The following is an 18,756-nucleotide window of genomic DNA, read 5'->3' as shown; positions in this document are numbered from 1 at the left end:
TGTTTGTTGTGGTACAAAACATAACATTTCTAACAACCAAGTGGGATTGTTACTTTCTCCTATGCAATGCTGGTGAAATTCTGAGTGTTTCAAAGTTTCTTTAAATTTAAAATTTATAAGGAAATCTTTTGAAAGGACTTTAAGATCTCAGTTTTAGAATCATACAAGTTCTCATAGTAGCATCACTTACCTAAATTCTTGTGTAGCTTGGAAGCTTTCATCATCTGTTATGGAGAAAACACACAGGAAACCCTCACCACTACGAAAATAATTATCACGGATGGCAGCATAATCTTCTTGGCCGGCTGTGTCCAATATATCTATTTGTACTTCTTCACCATCTAAAACAACCTAAAAGAAAAAAAATGGAATGGACAAAACATTGCATTACTTAACATGTACGTGTCTATCTCACATACTAGATTTGTTTTCAATTCTAAACATCTGTTCAATTTACCTTTTTCCTATAACTATCTGCTTTGGTTGGTTCATAATCTTCTACGAATTCATCGTACATAAATTGAAGTGTAAGTGCTGATTTACCAACACCACCACTACCAACCATAATCACTTTGTGTAACGCGGGTCCTGCTGCTGGCTTTTTACTCATTTTTACGGAGATGTGATGTATACGTTGCTGTTGTTGTTTTTTTTCGTATTACGATATTAAAATTAAAAATTTATTTTAGTATAAATCTTCTAGAGATAATATTTGTTTTTGTTATTTTTTTGTTGTTAAAAAAATATGTCAGTTTCCAATTCTCCTCAGTTCGTTTAGATTGGGGGTACTCTATTTCAGTAGCCAGTGTTGTGGAATATCCAAGGAATTACTGCAAAAAAAAATTGAAAGAAATTTGTTAGAAAATTACAAAAAAACGCTATCTTACACTGGAAAAAAATGGTTAGAATAAAAATAATAACGAATTGTTTAATGTATATTTTTGTTGTTGTGGCGGTTGTACTGAAACCAAATTCTACACACAATAAAAATGTACTTCGATCCAAATATTATGACCTTTCCTTAAGGATTTTGGTATTGATTCCGAGCTAAAGATGTTTCTTTGTGGCAACACTCGTTTTTAAATCCAATTTTTGCTGGTTTTGTTATTATTGTCAAATAATCTCTTCCCTTCAATAGTTCTAAATACTGAAGGACAAAACTCAGACCTTAAATACTTTAGCTTTTCAACAAACGCACACTGAAAAAATATTGACCTAATATGGAAGATTATGCAACTTAAATTTTACGTCTCGAAATTTACGCAATGCTAAGCACAAAATTCTTTAAAATAATGACATTTTAATTAAAATAAAGTTTATAATCCTTGCTTCAAAATTTTTTTTCATTAAATTTAGGTCACAAATCTTGAAATTTTGCATCACTCTGTTGAAGTTGTAGATCTTTGAAGTAAGGCAAATGTTCCTTAAAATAAAGAAAAACATTTTTAATTTAAAGAAGTCGTCTTTAACTCAACTGACATATTGATTTTTTAAATTTAAGATAAAAACACTTCAAATATAGGCTAAGACTTATTTTAAGGATTTGCATCCTTGGTTTAAAGTTTTTTTTTAGCATTAAGAAAACCGTTTTTACTTTGAAGTACTTGGCATAATTTGGATTTTGAAACTGGAATGAATACCTTTATTAATATATCGCAAACAGAGACTAAAAATTCGATGAATGAGATCTGTATCCAATTTCAATTTTATCGATCCTAGATTTAAAGCCAGGGAGCCACCGTGGTGCAATGGTTAGCATGCCCGCCTTGCATACACAAGGTCGTGGGTTCGATTCCTGCTTCGACCGAACACCAAAAAAGTTTTTCAACGGTGGATTATCCCACCTCAGTAATGCTGGTGACATTTCTGAGGGTTTCAAAGCTTCTCTAAGTGGTTTCACAGCAATGTGGAACGCCGTTCGGACTCGGCTATAAAAAGGAGGTCCCTTGTCATTGAGCTTAACATGGAATCGGGCAGCACTCAGTGATAAGAGAGAAGTTCACCAATGTGGTATCACAATGGACTGAATAGTCTAAGTGTGCCTGATACATCGGGCTGCCACCTAACCTTACCTTACCTTTAGATTTAAAGCCAGGGATGTCCGTTAAAAATGTCTTTATTTTAAAGAAGCCGCATTTTTGGCTCGGAATCAATACCAAAATCTTTAAAGAAAGGTCAAAATCTTTGGATCCAAGTAAACTTTTTTTGAGTGCAGTCTCAAATTACCTCTAAAATTCCACCATTTTGGAAGCAAACCCCCAAACTTTGGTTCATGCTGCATTCAATCGAATCGAGATCGAGAAATAGATCTTCAAGAATATCCAGAGGCCGAAAATAGTACTTCTGGTATAATAACAATTTTAGTGTAAGGCTCTAAAAAATGTGGCGACACTCATTTTTATACCCACCACCATGGAATGGTGATGGGGGTAAAATAAGTTTGTCATTCCGTTTGTAACACATCGATAACATGTCCCCATATAGACCGATCTCCCGATTTACTTCTTGGGCTTCAAGAATTCGTAGTTTTTATCCAAGTTGTCTTGAAATTGGAAATCTAGTGGTATTTTAGGACCACAAATTGTTGTATCGAAAATGGTGAGTATAGCCCCCATGTAGACCGATGTTCCGATATCACTTTTTGGACTTCTGTAAACCGTACACTGAAAAAAATATTGTCGTGAGGTCAAAGATTTCATGTCTTTAAAATACGAATGCAAATTTTGCTTAGCATAGGAGACGCATTTCTCTAGTATAAAGTTTTTTTCCTTGACCAAAGGTCGATAAACTTTGCAATGAAGTCGTATTGTCCTTATAATTAGGTGATTTGATTTAAAAATGGATATCATAACATGAAAGAAAAAATGTTTGGGCTAAGGTCAACTTGACTTTAATAATTTAGAAAAAATCTTTAAATTTAATGAAATTGTCTTTAAATTTGTTGTCTTTTTGCATCTTGACTACAAAGCAAAAACTCGTTCAAATATAGGACATGTTTTTCAACACTTTATTTTAAAGACGTGTTTTACTTGAAACACAGCATAATTTCTACTAGAAGTCGAGTCTTAATTTGGAATATAAAGTCGTTGTTAACTTGTTTTTAAAGGACTTTGATAGCATATGAAGAAAAAAAGCTGAGAAAGCGAAAAATTAAAATTTGCTTCCTAGAAGCAAGTACACAAAACCTAAATTTAAAAGAGAATTGTGTCTTAAAAGTATCCTTACTTGTATTCTCCGCTTCTTTGGCTCGGAATCAATGCCAAATTTTTTAAAGTAAAGACAAAATCTTTGGAACCGGGTATGCTTTTTTCAGTGTAGATTTTATCCGATTTGCTTGAAATTGGAAATCTGGAAGTATTTAAGGATCACAATTAAGTGTGATCCTTAAATATGGCGCGTGCGTGTCGTTCCGTGCTTTTGGAATAGCCCCATATAGACCGATCTCCAAAACCGTAGTTTTTATCCGATTTGCCTGAAACTGAAAATATACTGGTATTTTAGACCCTCAAAAACCAGTATCCGATTTACTTTTTATTGATCTCCATATAGACATATTTCACTTCTTGAGGGTATAGGGTCCCTCTGATCATGAAAATTATTAAAACTGAAATTACAGATTTTACATTTCAATCCAAGGCATTATTTCATTACTTTCTTGCACACTTACACGAGATGTTTATGATTCCCCTAAAACTCAAACAAAATTGGTTCTTATAGATCCAGAATTTGATCTAGTCTTCATAGATAGAATCTTTAAATTTATCTTCGGGAAGCGTACTGGTTGAACTGATCTGCTTGGGAGAATATCTGCCATCAAACCCCCCTAAAATTCTATATTATTCTCAAACTCTCAAAATTGGACACTCTGAAAACCGGACCCCTCCCAAAAGTGGACAGTTGTCTGCGGACGTTTACTATAGTAACACATTAAAATTAACCTCTCAAAGCTGGACACCTCCCATATGTGGACAAAATTTAGGCGAACGTGGGTGTCCTTTCAGAGATTTCACTGTATAATCTTTGGATTTGGGCAAAATTATTTTCTTAGTGAAATTTATATATAATTTTTTTTAGAGTGTAGAAAATTCCATAAATAATATGCATTGTATCGGAAACTATATTTAACAATGAATTTTTAATTTCCAAACTAAAGAGAGAAAAAACTTACAAAATACGCACAATCGAATCCAATAAAAATGGGAATTCAATTTTATGTAGTCTGCACAAAATCGATTAAGAAACAACAAAAAAAATCAGTCAGTCTTATGGCATATGGCCAAAAAAAAACGCCAGAAAAAACTTGCAGTAAATAGCCAAATGGACAAACCAAACAAAAATGACTATGAAAACTGAAAGCAACAAACGAGCTACATAGCTACTGATTTGGAAAATATAGACAAAAAAACTATTGGCCATTTGAAGATGTATACTACACAAATGCCATGTCTGGATATTTACCAATTGCAAAAGTTGCCATAGAATGTAATTAACAGACCAAACTCAGAATCGAAACTATGGCATTTACTATTCCGACGGCAACCCATCTAGAATACACTCCACCCGGCCAATTATCGTCATCGTCATTCATAATTGACATCGTGCTTGCCCCCTTCGACAAATTTCTAATGGCACAAAACCAACATTCATGAATGAAATTTCAATCGTAACTGAATTCAAACGGTTGAAGCTTTCCAAAAACTAAAGAAAAAGAAAGAATTCCATAGTGATGATAATATTTACAAATTATGATCAGGATACACTTAAAAAAGAGTGAACCCATTAGGAAAGAAAATTTTGGTTAGTTATAGAAATTTAAGGATAATTTTTGAAAATTTTAACTAAAATTTGCTATAGAAAATTTTCTATAGAAATAAAATTTTGACAAAATTTTCTGTTGAAATAAAATTTTGACAAAATTTTCTATAGAAATAAAATTTTGACAAAATTTTCTATAGAAATAAAATTTATGCAAAATTTTCTATAGAAATAAAAGTTTGGCAACATTTTCTATAGAAATAAAATTTTGACAAAATTTTCTATAGAAATAAAGTTTTGACAAAATTTTCTATAGAAATAAAATTTTGACAAAATTTTCTATAGAAATAAAATTTTGACAAAATTTTCTATAGAAATAAAATGTTGACAAAATTTTCTATAGAAATAAAATTTGGACAAAATTTTCTATAGAAATAAAATTTTGACAAAATTTTCTATGGCAATAAAATTTTTGGAAATATTTCTATAGAAATAAAAGTTTGGCAACATTTTCTATAGAATTAAACTTTTGACCAAATTTTTCTATAGGAACAAAATTTTCTATAGAAATAAAATTTGACAAAATTCTATATAGAAATACATTTTTGACAAAATTTTCTATAGAAATAAAAAGTTAACATAATTTGCTACAAAAATAAAATTTTGAGATATACAATTTTGAAAAAATTTTCTATGGAAATAACATTTTTAGAAATATTTCTTTAGAAATAATAGTTTGGCAACATTTTCTATAGAAATAAAATTTTGACAAAATTTTCTATGGCAATAAAATTTTTAGAAATATTTCTATAGAAATAAAAGTTTGGCAACATTTTCTATAGAAATAAAATTTAGACAAAATTTTCTATAGAATCAATCTTTTGACCAAATTTTTCTATAGAAATAAAATTTGCAAAATTCTATATAGAAATACAATTTTGACAAAATTTTTTATAGAAATAAAATTTTGACAAAATTTTCTATAGAAATAAAATTTATGCAAAATTTTCTATAGAAATAAAAGTTTGGCAACATTTTCTATAGAAATAAAATGTTGACAAAATTTTCTATAGAAATAAAATTTGGACAAAATTTTCTATAGAAATAAAATTTTGACAAAATTTTCTATGGCAATAAAATTTTTGGAAATATTTCTATAGAAATAAAAGTTTGGCAACATTTTCTATAGAATGAAACTTTTGACCAAATTTTTCTATAGGAACAAAATTTTCTATAGAAATAAAATTTGACAAAATTCTATATAGAAATACAATTTTGACAAAATTTTCTATAGAAATAAAAAGTTAGCATAATTTGCTACAAAAATAAAATTTTGAGATATACAATTTTGAAAAAATTTTCTATGGAAATAACATTTTTAGAAATATTTCTTTAGAAATAATAGTTTGGCAACATTTTCTATAGAAATAAAATTTTGACAAAATTTTCTATGGCAATAAAATTTTTAGAAATATTTCTATAGAAATAAAAGTTTGGCAACATTTTCTATAGAAATAAAATTTAGACAAAATTTTCTATAGAATCAATCTTTTGACCAAATTTTTCTATAGAAATAAAATTTGCAAAATTCTATATAGAAATACAATTTTGACAAAATTTTTTATAGAAATACAATTTCGACAACATTTTCTACAGAAGTAAAATTTTGACAAAATATTCTATGGCAATAAAATTTTTAGAAATATTTCTATAGAAATAATAGTTTGGCAACATTTTCTATAGAAATAAAATTTTGACAAAATTTTCTATGGCAATAAAATTTTTAGAAAATTTTCTACAGAAATTAAATTTTGACAAACTTTTCTATAGAAATACAATTTCGACAAAATTTTTCTTTAGAAATATAATTTTGACAAAATTTTTCTATAGAAATAAAATTTTGACAAAATTTTCTATAGAAATAAAATTTTGACAAAATTTTTTATAGAAATACAATTTCGACAACATTTTCTACAGAAGTAAAATTTTGACAAAATTTTCTATAGAAATACAATTTCGACACACTTTTTCTATAGGAACAAAATTTTGTCAAAATATTCTATAGAAATAAAATTTTTACAAAATTTGCCATAGAAATAAAATTTTGACAAAAGTTTTTTATAGAAATAAAATTTTGACAAAATTTTTTATAGAAAAAAAAAAAATTTCTATAGAAATAAAATTTGACAAAATTCTCTATAGAAATAAAATTTTGACAAAATTTTCTATAGAAGTAAAATTTTGACAAAATTTTTTATAGAAATAAAATTTTGACAAAATTCTCTATAGAAATACAATTTTGACAAAATTTTCTATAGAAATAAAATTTTGACAAAATTTTCTATAGAAATAAAATGTTGACAAAATTTTCTATAGAAATAAAATGTTGACAAAATTTTCTATAGAAATAAAATTTTGACAAAATTTTCTATAGAAATACAATTTTGACAAAATTTTCTATAGAAATAAAATTTTTACAAAATTTTCTATAGAAGTAAAATTTTGACAAAATTTTCTATAGAAATAAAATTTTGACAAAATTCTCTATAGAAATACAATTTTGGCACAATTTTACTATCATATTTCAATTCTGGCACCCTACTTCCCGCGCAAAAGTTCATATCGGATTGTAGTTATTTGTAGACTTCCCTTTATATACCGGTTAAGAATTGAAGTATATACGTATTTAATCTGCTTTTTGTTTGTCTAATATATACCACGTATGGACTAATTCTTGCTATCGGCAAGTACACAACCCAAGTAATTCAATTGTTGATGACAGTCTTTAGTAGAAGTTTTTACGCAATCCATGGTGGAGGGTACATAAGAGGGTACATAAATTGTCTCGTCTCTGATTATGCTCACACGCAAAAAAATAATTTTTTCCTCCCAAACGAAATTTTAGACAAACAAAGTTCGTTTCTCATTTGCTTTTCGCTGTAAGGAAGTGTATTTGGGAGAAAAGTATATACTTTTTGTGATAAACGTTTATTCTTTTCCAGGATGTAAAAACAATTTCATAAGGACAAACTCAAAAAAAAAAATTGCATTTCCCTCTAATTGCATTTTCTCTCACATCTTTCTCACATCCACGACGTTTTTTAGTTCTTAACACCTTTTTCTGTAATACCAACAATGTAGAAGAAATTATACGATTTTATAAATTTTAAAATTTGTTTTTACCTTTCGCCTGGACGGAGAATCGAACCGCGGACCATGCACTTTGTAAGCCAACACACTAACCACTGAGCTATGTACCTGTTATGGTCATCAATAGATAAATATCCATATAAGTTATATTTATATAGCATAGCTTGCGGCGCCCACGAACCGAATAAACAAAGTTTATTTAACAGAAACCAACATTTAGTTTGGCACCGTGGTGCAGTGGTTGCTACGTCCGACTTGCATGCCAAGGGTCGTGGGTTCGATCCCTGCTATGACCAGAGTTTTTTTTTTTGTTTTTTTTTTTACATATATTCCAGATATGTTCGGAAGATTCCGAAAAAATGTTCAACATTACATTGTAGTATATTAAATTTTGAACTGTAAAATGTGTCTTATTAAAACCCTAAAGTCTGAAAAGAACAGTGTTTGATATAAACGTAATGGACTGTGTTGTTGTTTCAAAAATAACTTTTTTTATTGAAAAAATAAAAATTTTGTAACAAACGAATTTTTTTGGTGATAAAAGTTTAAAATTTTCGAAGCAATTCAAAAAACTCTAACAAAAGAAAAACGTTTTCGGTACACGTTTTCCAAACGTTTTTTTTCTTTGCGTGCACATAATTTCTAAATACAATCAATTCAATTTGAAATGAGCAAAATATTACTTCATAAAACAAAAAATATATACGTATACGTAACACATAAATAATAAATAACAATAAAATGTGTTAAATATTTATTACACACTCTGAACAAATCATATTATCGATTGGTCTGTTTTGGACAAAACTCAGCATTTTTCCAATTCAGCATTTGTTTTTGTTGCAAATTCATTCCAATTCATTTAAGGCTTTTGTCTCAAGTGTGTTGTAGTACAATTTGTTGCCACTAAAGACCAACAAAAAAAAAAAAAACAAACACAAGAGACACAAATGCTATAGAGAGATTACAAAGCCAAGCAAAGCAAAATCTAAACACAAAAGTTGAATGAACTGTTCACTGTATTTTATAGGCAAGTAGCTTTAGTCACTCAGCTTTTTTTTAATACTTTGCAGCTGCAGGCGACAAAATCAAAACAATCATAAAGTCATATGTGAGAAAAAAAAACTGGTAACAAATATACGAAAAATATAGGAGTGCACTGAACAAAAAACATGTTTAAAAATATGGATTTGCTAGCATTTCCGCCGTAACACCGGCAATCCTGAGTTCAACTCCAGACTCTGATCAACATAAAAAAAAAACTTTTTCCAGCTTCGGTTTATCCTTTCCAGCATTGAATCCAATTAAAATTTAATCAAAAGCCCAGATAAAAGAAGTAAGAACATTTTAAAGTCGGGCGGGGCGGACTATATTATACCCTTCACCACTATGTATACCAACATCTTAACACCTTCAAATTTGTTAGGAGCTATATAAATTTTTATTTTCCCATATACAAATATATAAATATGAACCGATTTGAAAAATTTGTTTTAAACATTCACAAAATGTCTAGACTCAAAATTTAAATTGGTTTATGACCGAGACGGACCACAATGTTAGTAAAAAAATATTGGAAATATTTAAATTTCATAAAATTTCGCAAATCTTCATTTATGATTTATAGGTCGATATACACGAATTGGAGTATAGGTAAATTTGAATCATTTTTCGGAGTTTTCGACTTAACAGTGACGATTTTACAAGGAATATGTGGATATTTGGTCATATTTGCTAAAATCGGACGAATATATATATGGGGGTTTTGTCTAATTCTGAGCCGATTTTGATAAAATTTGGCACACATTGCTAAATATTTAATTAAACTCTCAGTGCAAAACATCAAAATTTTCGAAATGAAACTTTGGCCTCCGTGGTCATATGAATCTAAATCGGGCGAATGATATATATGCACACAGAGAAGGAATATGATCACCTCAACCATGTTTCGAGAGCAAAATGTTATTTTTGGATGGTGACCACGTAAAATGGTTTCCGAAAACAGATACATAATTTTCGAGAAAATAACATGGTTGCGACAAAAATGTAACATGGTCACCATCCAAAAATAACATTTTGCTCTTGGAATATGTTTGAGGTGATCATATTCCTTCTCCGGGTGTGGGAGTTATATCCAAATCTGAACCGATTTTAACTAAATTTGACACGTGTTGCAAGAATGTTAGTCCTACTGTTTGTGCAAAACTTCAAGCAAATCGGAGTGAAATTTTGACCTCATCATAGTAAAAATCATATTTTGGCATGCATAGAATATCATATTTCCATTCCCTGTTCACATTTTAAGTAAGTCGGAGGAAAATTTTGATCTATGGTGGTCGTATCTGTAAATCGGACGAAAAATATATATGGGAGCTATATCTAAATCTGAACCGATTTCAACCAAATTCGGTGTGCATATATATAATGTTAGTTCTTGTGCAAAATTTTACGTAATTCGTGGTAAAACTTTGACCTCTGGGGCCATACGAGTTTAAATCGAGCGAAAGCTATATATGGGAGCTATATCTAAATTTGAACCGATTTCAACCAAATTTGATAGATCAGTTCTCTGTCCTAATTTTAATTTTATTGATCCTAGATTTAAGTCGCTAAAAATGTCTTAGTTTAAAGAAAGTCGCATTTTAGCTCGGAATCGATACCAAAATCTTTAATGGAAGGTCAAAATCTTTGGAACCAAGTAAACTTTTTTTTGAGTGTAGAAATAAAATGTTAACAAAATTTTCTATAAAAAAATAAAATTTTGACAAAACCTTCTATAGAAATAAAATTTTGACAAAATTTTCTAAAAAAAAATTCTATAGAAATAAAATTTTAACAAAATTTTCTACAGAAATAAAATTTTGACAAAATTTTCTATAGAAATAAAATTTTGACAAAATTTTCTATAGAAATAAAATTTTGGCAAAATTTTCTATAAAAATAAAATTTTGGCAAAATTTTATATAGAAATAAAATTTTGACAAAATTTTATATAGAAATAAAATTTTGACATTTTCTATACAACTAAAATTTTTTTATAGAAATAAAATTTGGACAAAATTTTCTATAGAAATAAAATTTGGACAAAATTGTCTATAGAAATAAAATTTGGACAAAATTTTCTATAGAAATAAAACTTTCATAAAATTTGCTATAGAAATAAAATTTTGGCAAAATTGTGACAACCGTGATCTCTATATTATAGAAAACTACTTGCACTTGCTACTGGTTCCCCATGTGAAATTCATCGCTTCTGTGTTTTTCTCTAAGTTTGCAAGTTTGTCCATGGGCTGACCTGTAGGCGATGAAAGTTGGTCACCTCGGGGTATGAAATTTTGTTTTAGCTGTCAAATCCACAATTATGAGCCGATTTCTTTGCTGGATAGAAATTGTAAAACCCTTTAAAATAAGTTCTCGTGCGTGTGCAATCATCCTTTATAGTTTGCGAGACAATTTATTTTTTTGGAAAATTTTAACTAAGTGGGGCCAGTATATTGAACTTAGGGCGGATCCTTGTTTTATTTTCTTAACCGCATTCCCTACAAAATTCTATGCATTATAGCGAAAAAATTATGCCTCTTTGTGCTTTAGGCACCACAATTTGGAATTTCAAAAAAAAAAAACACAATATCGGCCAATTTTTTCTTTCTGCCTTAACATTTTTTTCCAGACTTCTTCCAATTTGCTTGTTATAGAACACTAAATATAGATTTATCTTAACCTTTTATCGGCCATTTTGGTCAGGCAGTATATGAGTTCTCCTCATTCAAAAATCGGCAAATTTAAAAAATTCTCATTTGGCAAAGTACCGATTGATAAGCCCATATCTTTTTCCAAAAAGCCTCATGTATTCACTAACTGTAAAAGGTTTCAACCTCCCACCGCTAAACAACTGAGAAATATGCAAACTATAAAAATGTGCAAAAAAATAACTTTTTTTAACTTTTTTTAGGGAAAATTACAAATTACAAAAAATTACGTTTTTTAACGTATGTCCACACTTTGGGGATTTTGGGCATTTTCGATACAAATTTTGGAAATGGTATATTCAGCAATATTTCGTAAAAAAATTTTCCCTTCAAAACTCAATTAAAATCATAATTATATCATAATTACTTCCAAAGTAATAAAGGTTTCAATTCATATTTTTAATTTTCGAAAAATTGGAATTTAAAAAAAAAAATGTTCCTTACCTCAAAGACTTTCAATTTTCGTAAATGTTGTTTTTTGAGATTACATGAGAAGAAAGTTTTCCCAAATACTTTTCCAACGATATATTATATTTTGACTGCTGCCTAGTAAAATGCACAAAAAATTTGCACTAAATCTCACTAATTCGGGTGAAATAGCGCATTTTTGCAAATGTATGTTTATTGGGGGCTATAGCTAAATCTGAACCGATTTCGACCAAATTTGAACTTTTTTAGTTTAAATGAAAAAAATATATTTCTACAAAAATATACGCTAAAAAAATAAAAACAAAAAAAGGTTTACGACATAAAAAACAATCTTCTGAAAAAAATATTTTATAAAAAAAAAAATTTGCCACTGTTGGGATTTGAACCTGTGTTTTTTAATTATTTCCTTCATGCTATTAAAAAATATATAGAGAATATTATGCCAGCGAACTACTCGTACTTAAGATGGCGCACTAAATGTGGTGGAAATAGGTTCTAGTTTTGATATAGACCCTATGACATTTGTCAGTATCTCGTCTAGTGTCATTAACTTAAAATTTGGCCAAGATGTTTACTCCAAATAAAGACAATTTTTGTTAAATGGCTGCAAGTTCGATGTACTAAACTTTGACATTTAATATAAATTGACCCTCCACCCATAAATTGTCCCAGTATTCTAAAAAATAATCATATAATAAGCTTCCATATCTTTTCAATGTAGACACAAAAACTTATTTCCTACACATATATTTCTCCCAACTATGTAGCTTTAGATATTCTTCCCCCTTTGAAGTACACCAAACAACAAAATATTCACATAGGGGCTTAACGCAAACATGAGACAACCGTCATTGGTTGTTAGGAGCATGGTTACGTTGTAGCTATGGGAAATATGGAAACTCCATTTTAGTCATACATGTGTACCTCACCAAGTGTCGTACTTGTACTTCTTAGCCAGAGCACTGCCAACAGCATAATAGGGGAAATTGATGATTAGTTTTATTTCTATCTATCTTTGCTTTTGGGCCAGCTTCTGATACTGGTGACTGACATCCATAACCTAGTTCGTGAAGTTGGTGCTCTTTTTTTGTGCACATATTAGTGTCATACTCTTTATCTTCTTAATTTCTTTCCAAGCGAATTGTTAATAAGAAAAACAAACACCACCTGGAATTAGTTCAAATTGTTGTTTGACTGGGAAACTGATGAAGACCATTGTTGTTGTTGTCACATTAAAAAGGCACAACTCATTTTTTATTTAATTTCAATAATTGATTGCACTGGGAGAAAGAAGTGTATTATTGAGAGGGCAACTATTTTCGAGGACAGTAATTAAATGTTGGCAAAATTTTGACAATATTTTCTACAGAAATCAAAACAAAATTTCTATAGAAATAAAATTTTTACAAAATTTTCTATAAAAATAAAATTTTGAGAAAATTTTCTATAGAAATAAAATTTTGACAAAATTTTTTTATAGAAACAAAATTTTGGCAAAAAATTTCTATAAAAACAAAATTTTGGCAAAAAATTTCTATAGAAATAAAATTTTGGCAAAAAATTTCTATAGAAATAAAATTTTTACAAAATTTTCTATAGAAATACATTTTTTACAAAATTTTCTATATAAATAAAATTTTCGCAAAAATTTCCAATAGAAATAAAATTTTAAATTTTTTTTATAAAAAATTTCTACAGAAATAAAATTTTGACAAAATTTTCTATAGAAATAAAATTTTCACAAAATTTTCTATAGAAATAAAATTTTGACAAACTTTTCTATAAAAATAAAATTTTGACAAAAATTTCTATAGAAGAAAAAATTTGACAAAATTTTCTATAGAAATAAAATTTTGACAAAATTTTCTATAAAAATAAAATTTTGACAAAAATTTCTATAGAAGTAAAAACTTGACAAAATTTTCTATAGAAATAAAATTTTGACAAAAATTTCCAATAGAAATAAAATTTTGACAAAAATTTCCAATAGAAATAAAATTTTGACAAAATTTTCTATAGAAATAAAATTTTGACAAAATTTGCTATAAAAATAAAATTTTGACAAAAATTTCTATAGAAATAAATTTTTGACAAATTTTCTATAGAAATAAAATTTTGGCAAAATTTTCTATAGAAATATAATTTTGACAAAATTTTCTATAGAAATAAAATTTTGACAAAATTTTACCTAGAAATAAAATTTTGACAAATTTTTCTATAGAAATTTTCTGTGGAAATCAAATTTTGGCAAAAAATTTTTACAGAAATAAAATTTTGACAAAATTTTCTATAGAAATAAAATTTTGACAAAATTTTCTATAGAAATAAAATTTCGACAAAATTTTCTATAGAAATAAAATTTTGACAAAAATTTCTATAGAAATAAAATTTTGACAAAAATTTCCAATAGAAATAAAATTTTGACAAAATTTTTTATAGAAATAAAATTTTGACAAAAATTTCCAATAGAAATAAAATTTTGACAAAATTTTCTATAGAAATAAAATTTTGACAAAATTTGCTATAAAAATAAAATTTTGACAAAAATTTCTATAGAAATAAATTTTTGACAAATTTTCTATAGAAATAAAATTTTGGCAAAATTTTCTATAGAAATAAAATTTTGACAAAATTTTCTATAGAAATAAAATTTTGACAAAATTTTCCCTAGAAATAAAATTTTGACAAATTTTTCTATAGAAATTTTCTGTGGAAATCAAATTTTGGCAAAAAATTTTTACAGAAATAAAATTTTGACAAAATTTTCTATAGAAATAAAATTTCGACAAAATTTTCTATAGAAATAAAATTTTGACAAAATTTTCTATAGAAATAAAATTTTGACAACATTTTCTATAAAAATAAAAGTTTGACAAAATTTTCTGTGGAAATAAAAGTTTGACAAAATTTTCTGTGGAAATAAAATTTTGGCAAAAAATTTCTATAGAAATAAAATTTTGACAAAATTTTCTATAAAAATAAAATTTTCTACAGAAATAAAATTTTGACAAAATTTTCTATAGAAATAAAATTTTCTACAGAAATAAAATTTTGACAAAATTTTCTATAGAAATAAAATTTTAACAAAATTTTCTATAGAAATAAAATTTTGAGAAAATTTTCTATAGAAATAAAATTTTGACAAAATTTTCTACAGAAATAAAATTTTGACAAAATTTTCTATGAAATAAAATTTTGACAAAATTTTCTATAGAAATAAAATTTTGACAAAACTTTCTATAGAAATAAAATTTTGACAAAATTTTCTATAGAAATAAAATTTTGACAAAATTTTCCCTAGAAATAAAATTTTGACAAATTTTTCTATAGAAATAAAATTTTGACAAAATTTTCTGTGGAAATAAAATTTTGGCAAAAAATTTTTACAGAAATAACATTTTGACAAAATTTTCTATAGAAATAAAATTTTGACAAAATTTTCTATAGAAATAAAATTTTGACAAAATTTTCTATAGAAATAAAATTTTGACAAAATTTTCGATAGAAATAAAATCTTAACAAAATATTCTACAGAAATAAAATTTTGACAAAATTTTCTATACAAATAAAATTTTGACAAAATTTTATAAAAAAAATTTCTATAGAAATAAAATTTTGACAAAATCTTCTATACACTGAAAAAAATATTGACCTAATATGGAAGATTATGCAACTTAAATTTTAGGACTCGTAATTTACGCAAGGCTAAGGACAAAATTTTTTTAAAATAGAAAGTTTATAATCCTTGCTTCAAAAATTTTTTTCATTAAATTTAGGACACAAATCTTGAAATTTTGCGTCCCTCTGTTGAAGTTGTAGATCTTTGAAGTAAGACAAATGTTTCTTCAGATAAAGAAAAACATTTTTAATTTAAAGAAATCGTCTTTAACAAAATTTTCTATAGAAATAAAATTTTGACAAAATATTCTATAGAAATAAAATTTTGACAAAATTTTCTATAGAAATAAAATTTTGACAAAATTTTCTATAGAAATAAAATTTTGACAAATTTTTCTTAAAAAAATTTCTATAGAAATAAAATTTTGACAAAATCTTCTTTATATTCTGAAAATAATTCTTTAAAATAGTGGCATTTTGAATTAAAAGTAATCCTTGCTTCAAAAATTAAAATTAGGACACAAATCTTGAAATTTTGCGTCCCTCTGTTGAAGTTGTAGATCTTTGAAGTAAGGCAAATGTTCCTTAAAATAAAGAAAGACATTTTTAATTTAAAGAAATCGTCTTTAACAAAATTTTCTATAGAAATAAAATTTTGACAAAATTTTCTATAGAAATAAAATTTTGACAAAATTTTCAATAGAAATAAAATTTTAAGAAAATTTTCTATAGAAATAAAATTTTGACAAAATTTTCTATAGAAATAAAATTTTGACAAAATTTTCTAAAAAAAATTCTATAGAAATAACATTTTCATAAAATTTACTATAGAAATTAAACTTTCATAAAATTTGCTATAGAAATAAAATTTTGGCAAAATTATTTTTGGCACTAGTGACAACCGTGATCCCTATTACCTCATATTATAGAAAACTACTTGCACTTGCTACTGGTTCAAAATCTAAACTTGGAGTTAAGTATTTTTTAGTGGAAATATTAATTAATTGACGCCCATAAAAATTTTAATTTTAATGATTACTGGTGGAAAATTAGTAACAGCCTATTATTTGCGATGATATTAAGAGACTTAAAAAAACTAAAATACTTAATAACAGTAAAAGAAAATGTTTCTTCATGAACAAAATTGTTTTGTACGTCAAATTTCAACACATTTGGACAATTAAAGAGGCATAAACAGGAAAATTGGAGGGTTGGATTTTCCCCACCACCTCGGAAAATTACGAACGATTAAATGGGTAAATCTTTTGGATTTCCAAACCAGTTTGAGATTAATTATATTGCGTTGATCATTAAAAGAAAATAATTACGAAAATGTTACGCAACAATGACAACATCCAAAAGAGTTCAATATTGTCTAATGAACAATGTACAAGTTGCCAAAGAGTAAATTTGATTGATTAAATGTTTATATTAAACCGTTTTATAACAAAACCATCGTTTTAAAAAACTATGATATAAATGTAAACATTATGAGTGATATACAAATGGATTTCGAGGAAGAAATTTATTATGGATGACCATAGTAGACGTGCTGTAGATAAACAACATTGCCATTTTTTTTATAAATGGAAAAGGTGTTAATCGACATTCCGATTTTTTAAAATTTGTAAAAAAAAAATATTTTTTTTCTTTAACATTTAAAAAGTTGGCTTTTGCGATTCTTGAAAAGTGGACTTTTGACGTCGAGCCTTTTGACTTTTTGGTGAATTTTGAACATAAAACTTTTAATTCTTTCAATTCAATTTCATTAAAGTTTGATTACTTACATTTTGGTCTCTATAAAAGTCGGCTAGTTGATTTTGACCAACACTATTGAAAAAATAAAAAGTTGTAATCATATGAAACCCACTTTTTCATATGTAGGTGGCGCTTACATTTTCGCAATGCCACTACCAAAAAAAGGTTGCTTGTATTTTGGCCTTTCCTTAAGGATTTTGGTATTGATTTCGGCCCAAAAATATGACTTCTTTAAAACAAAGAAGTCTAGAGATAAGGCTATCTCTAAGCGTTATAAAATTATAATTAGGATACTAATCTTAAACATTTCATATATCAGTTAATTTAAAGACGATTTATTTAAATAAAACAAGTATCTACGGCCGTAAGTTCGGCCAGACCGAATCTTATGTACCCTCCACCATGGATTGCGTAGAAACTTCTACTAAAGACAGTCATCTACAATCGAATTACTCGGGTTGTGGTAATACTTGCCGATGGCAAGGAATCTTAAAACTCCTTAACATCGTCTTCTAAATTGGAAGTTTGTCCTTACGGGGTATATATATTAGGCAAAAAAGCCAGATTAAAAAGCTATATAATTCAGTTCTCGACCGGTATGAAATTTTGCGCGGTAAATAAGAGGCAGAAGTGTAATATGTGGTTCGGTTCATACGGGGACATATACAATTATGAACCAATTTTTGTGTGATTAGTACCAAATGTTAGCAAGAACATATGAAATTAGCTTAGGAAGAAGTAAAATCTGGGGATCGGTTTATATGTGGGCTATATATAACTATGGACTCATATGGACCACTTTTGGCATGGTTGTTGACATGACCATATACTAACACAACGTACCAAATTTCAGCCGAATCTGACGAAATTTGCGCCCCCAGGAAATTTGATCTTCCAAGAGCCTCCCGAGGACAAATTTGAGGGTAGGTTTATATGGGGCCTATATATAATTACAATTTGATATGGATCAATTTTTTCATGGTTGTTAGAGACAATATACTAGTATAACGTATAAAATGTTAACGGATTCGGACGAAATTTGCTCCTCCAAGAGGCTCCGGAGGTCACATCTGGGGATCGGTTTATATGGGGGCTATATATAATTTTACCATAGACTAACACCACCTACAAAATTTCAAGCGGATTGGATGAATTTTGTTCCTCCAAGAGGCTTCGGAGGTCAAATCTGGGGATCGGTTTATATGGGGGCTATATATAATTATGGACCGATAAGGACCAATTGTTGCATGGTTGTTAGAGACCATGTACTAACACCACGTAACAAATTTTAACCAAA

At 27.5% G+C, this 18,756-nt stretch overlaps 1 protein-coding gene across 3 annotated transcripts in view; it reads right to left on the bottom strand.

Moving 5' to 3' along the window:
* Positions 1 to 18,756, bottom strand: part of Rala (Ras-like protein A) — a 106,891-nt gene that overhangs the window by 50,885 nt on the left and 37,250 nt on the right. For all 3 annotated transcript variants that reach the window (XM_075299615.1, XM_075299614.1, XM_075299616.1), the window contains 2 exons: positions 458 to 830; positions 191 to 351 (listed from right to left, as the gene is read on the bottom strand). In XM_075299615.1, coding sequence (XP_075155730.1) covers positions 191 to 351; positions 458 to 610 — 314 coding nt within the window. In that variant the 5' untranslated portion in view covers positions 611 to 830. The remainder of the gene's footprint in view (positions 1 to 190; positions 352 to 457; positions 831 to 18,756) is intronic.

This window comes from Haematobia irritans, chromosome 3, assembly GCF_050003625.1.
Source record: "Haematobia irritans isolate KBUSLIRL chromosome 3, ASM5000362v1, whole genome shotgun sequence".
Lineage (NCBI taxonomy): Eukaryota > Metazoa > Arthropoda > Insecta > Diptera > Muscidae > Haematobia > Haematobia irritans.
Note: the sequence above shows the minus strand (reverse complement) of the source record. Positions and strands in the feature narration are given on the sequence as shown.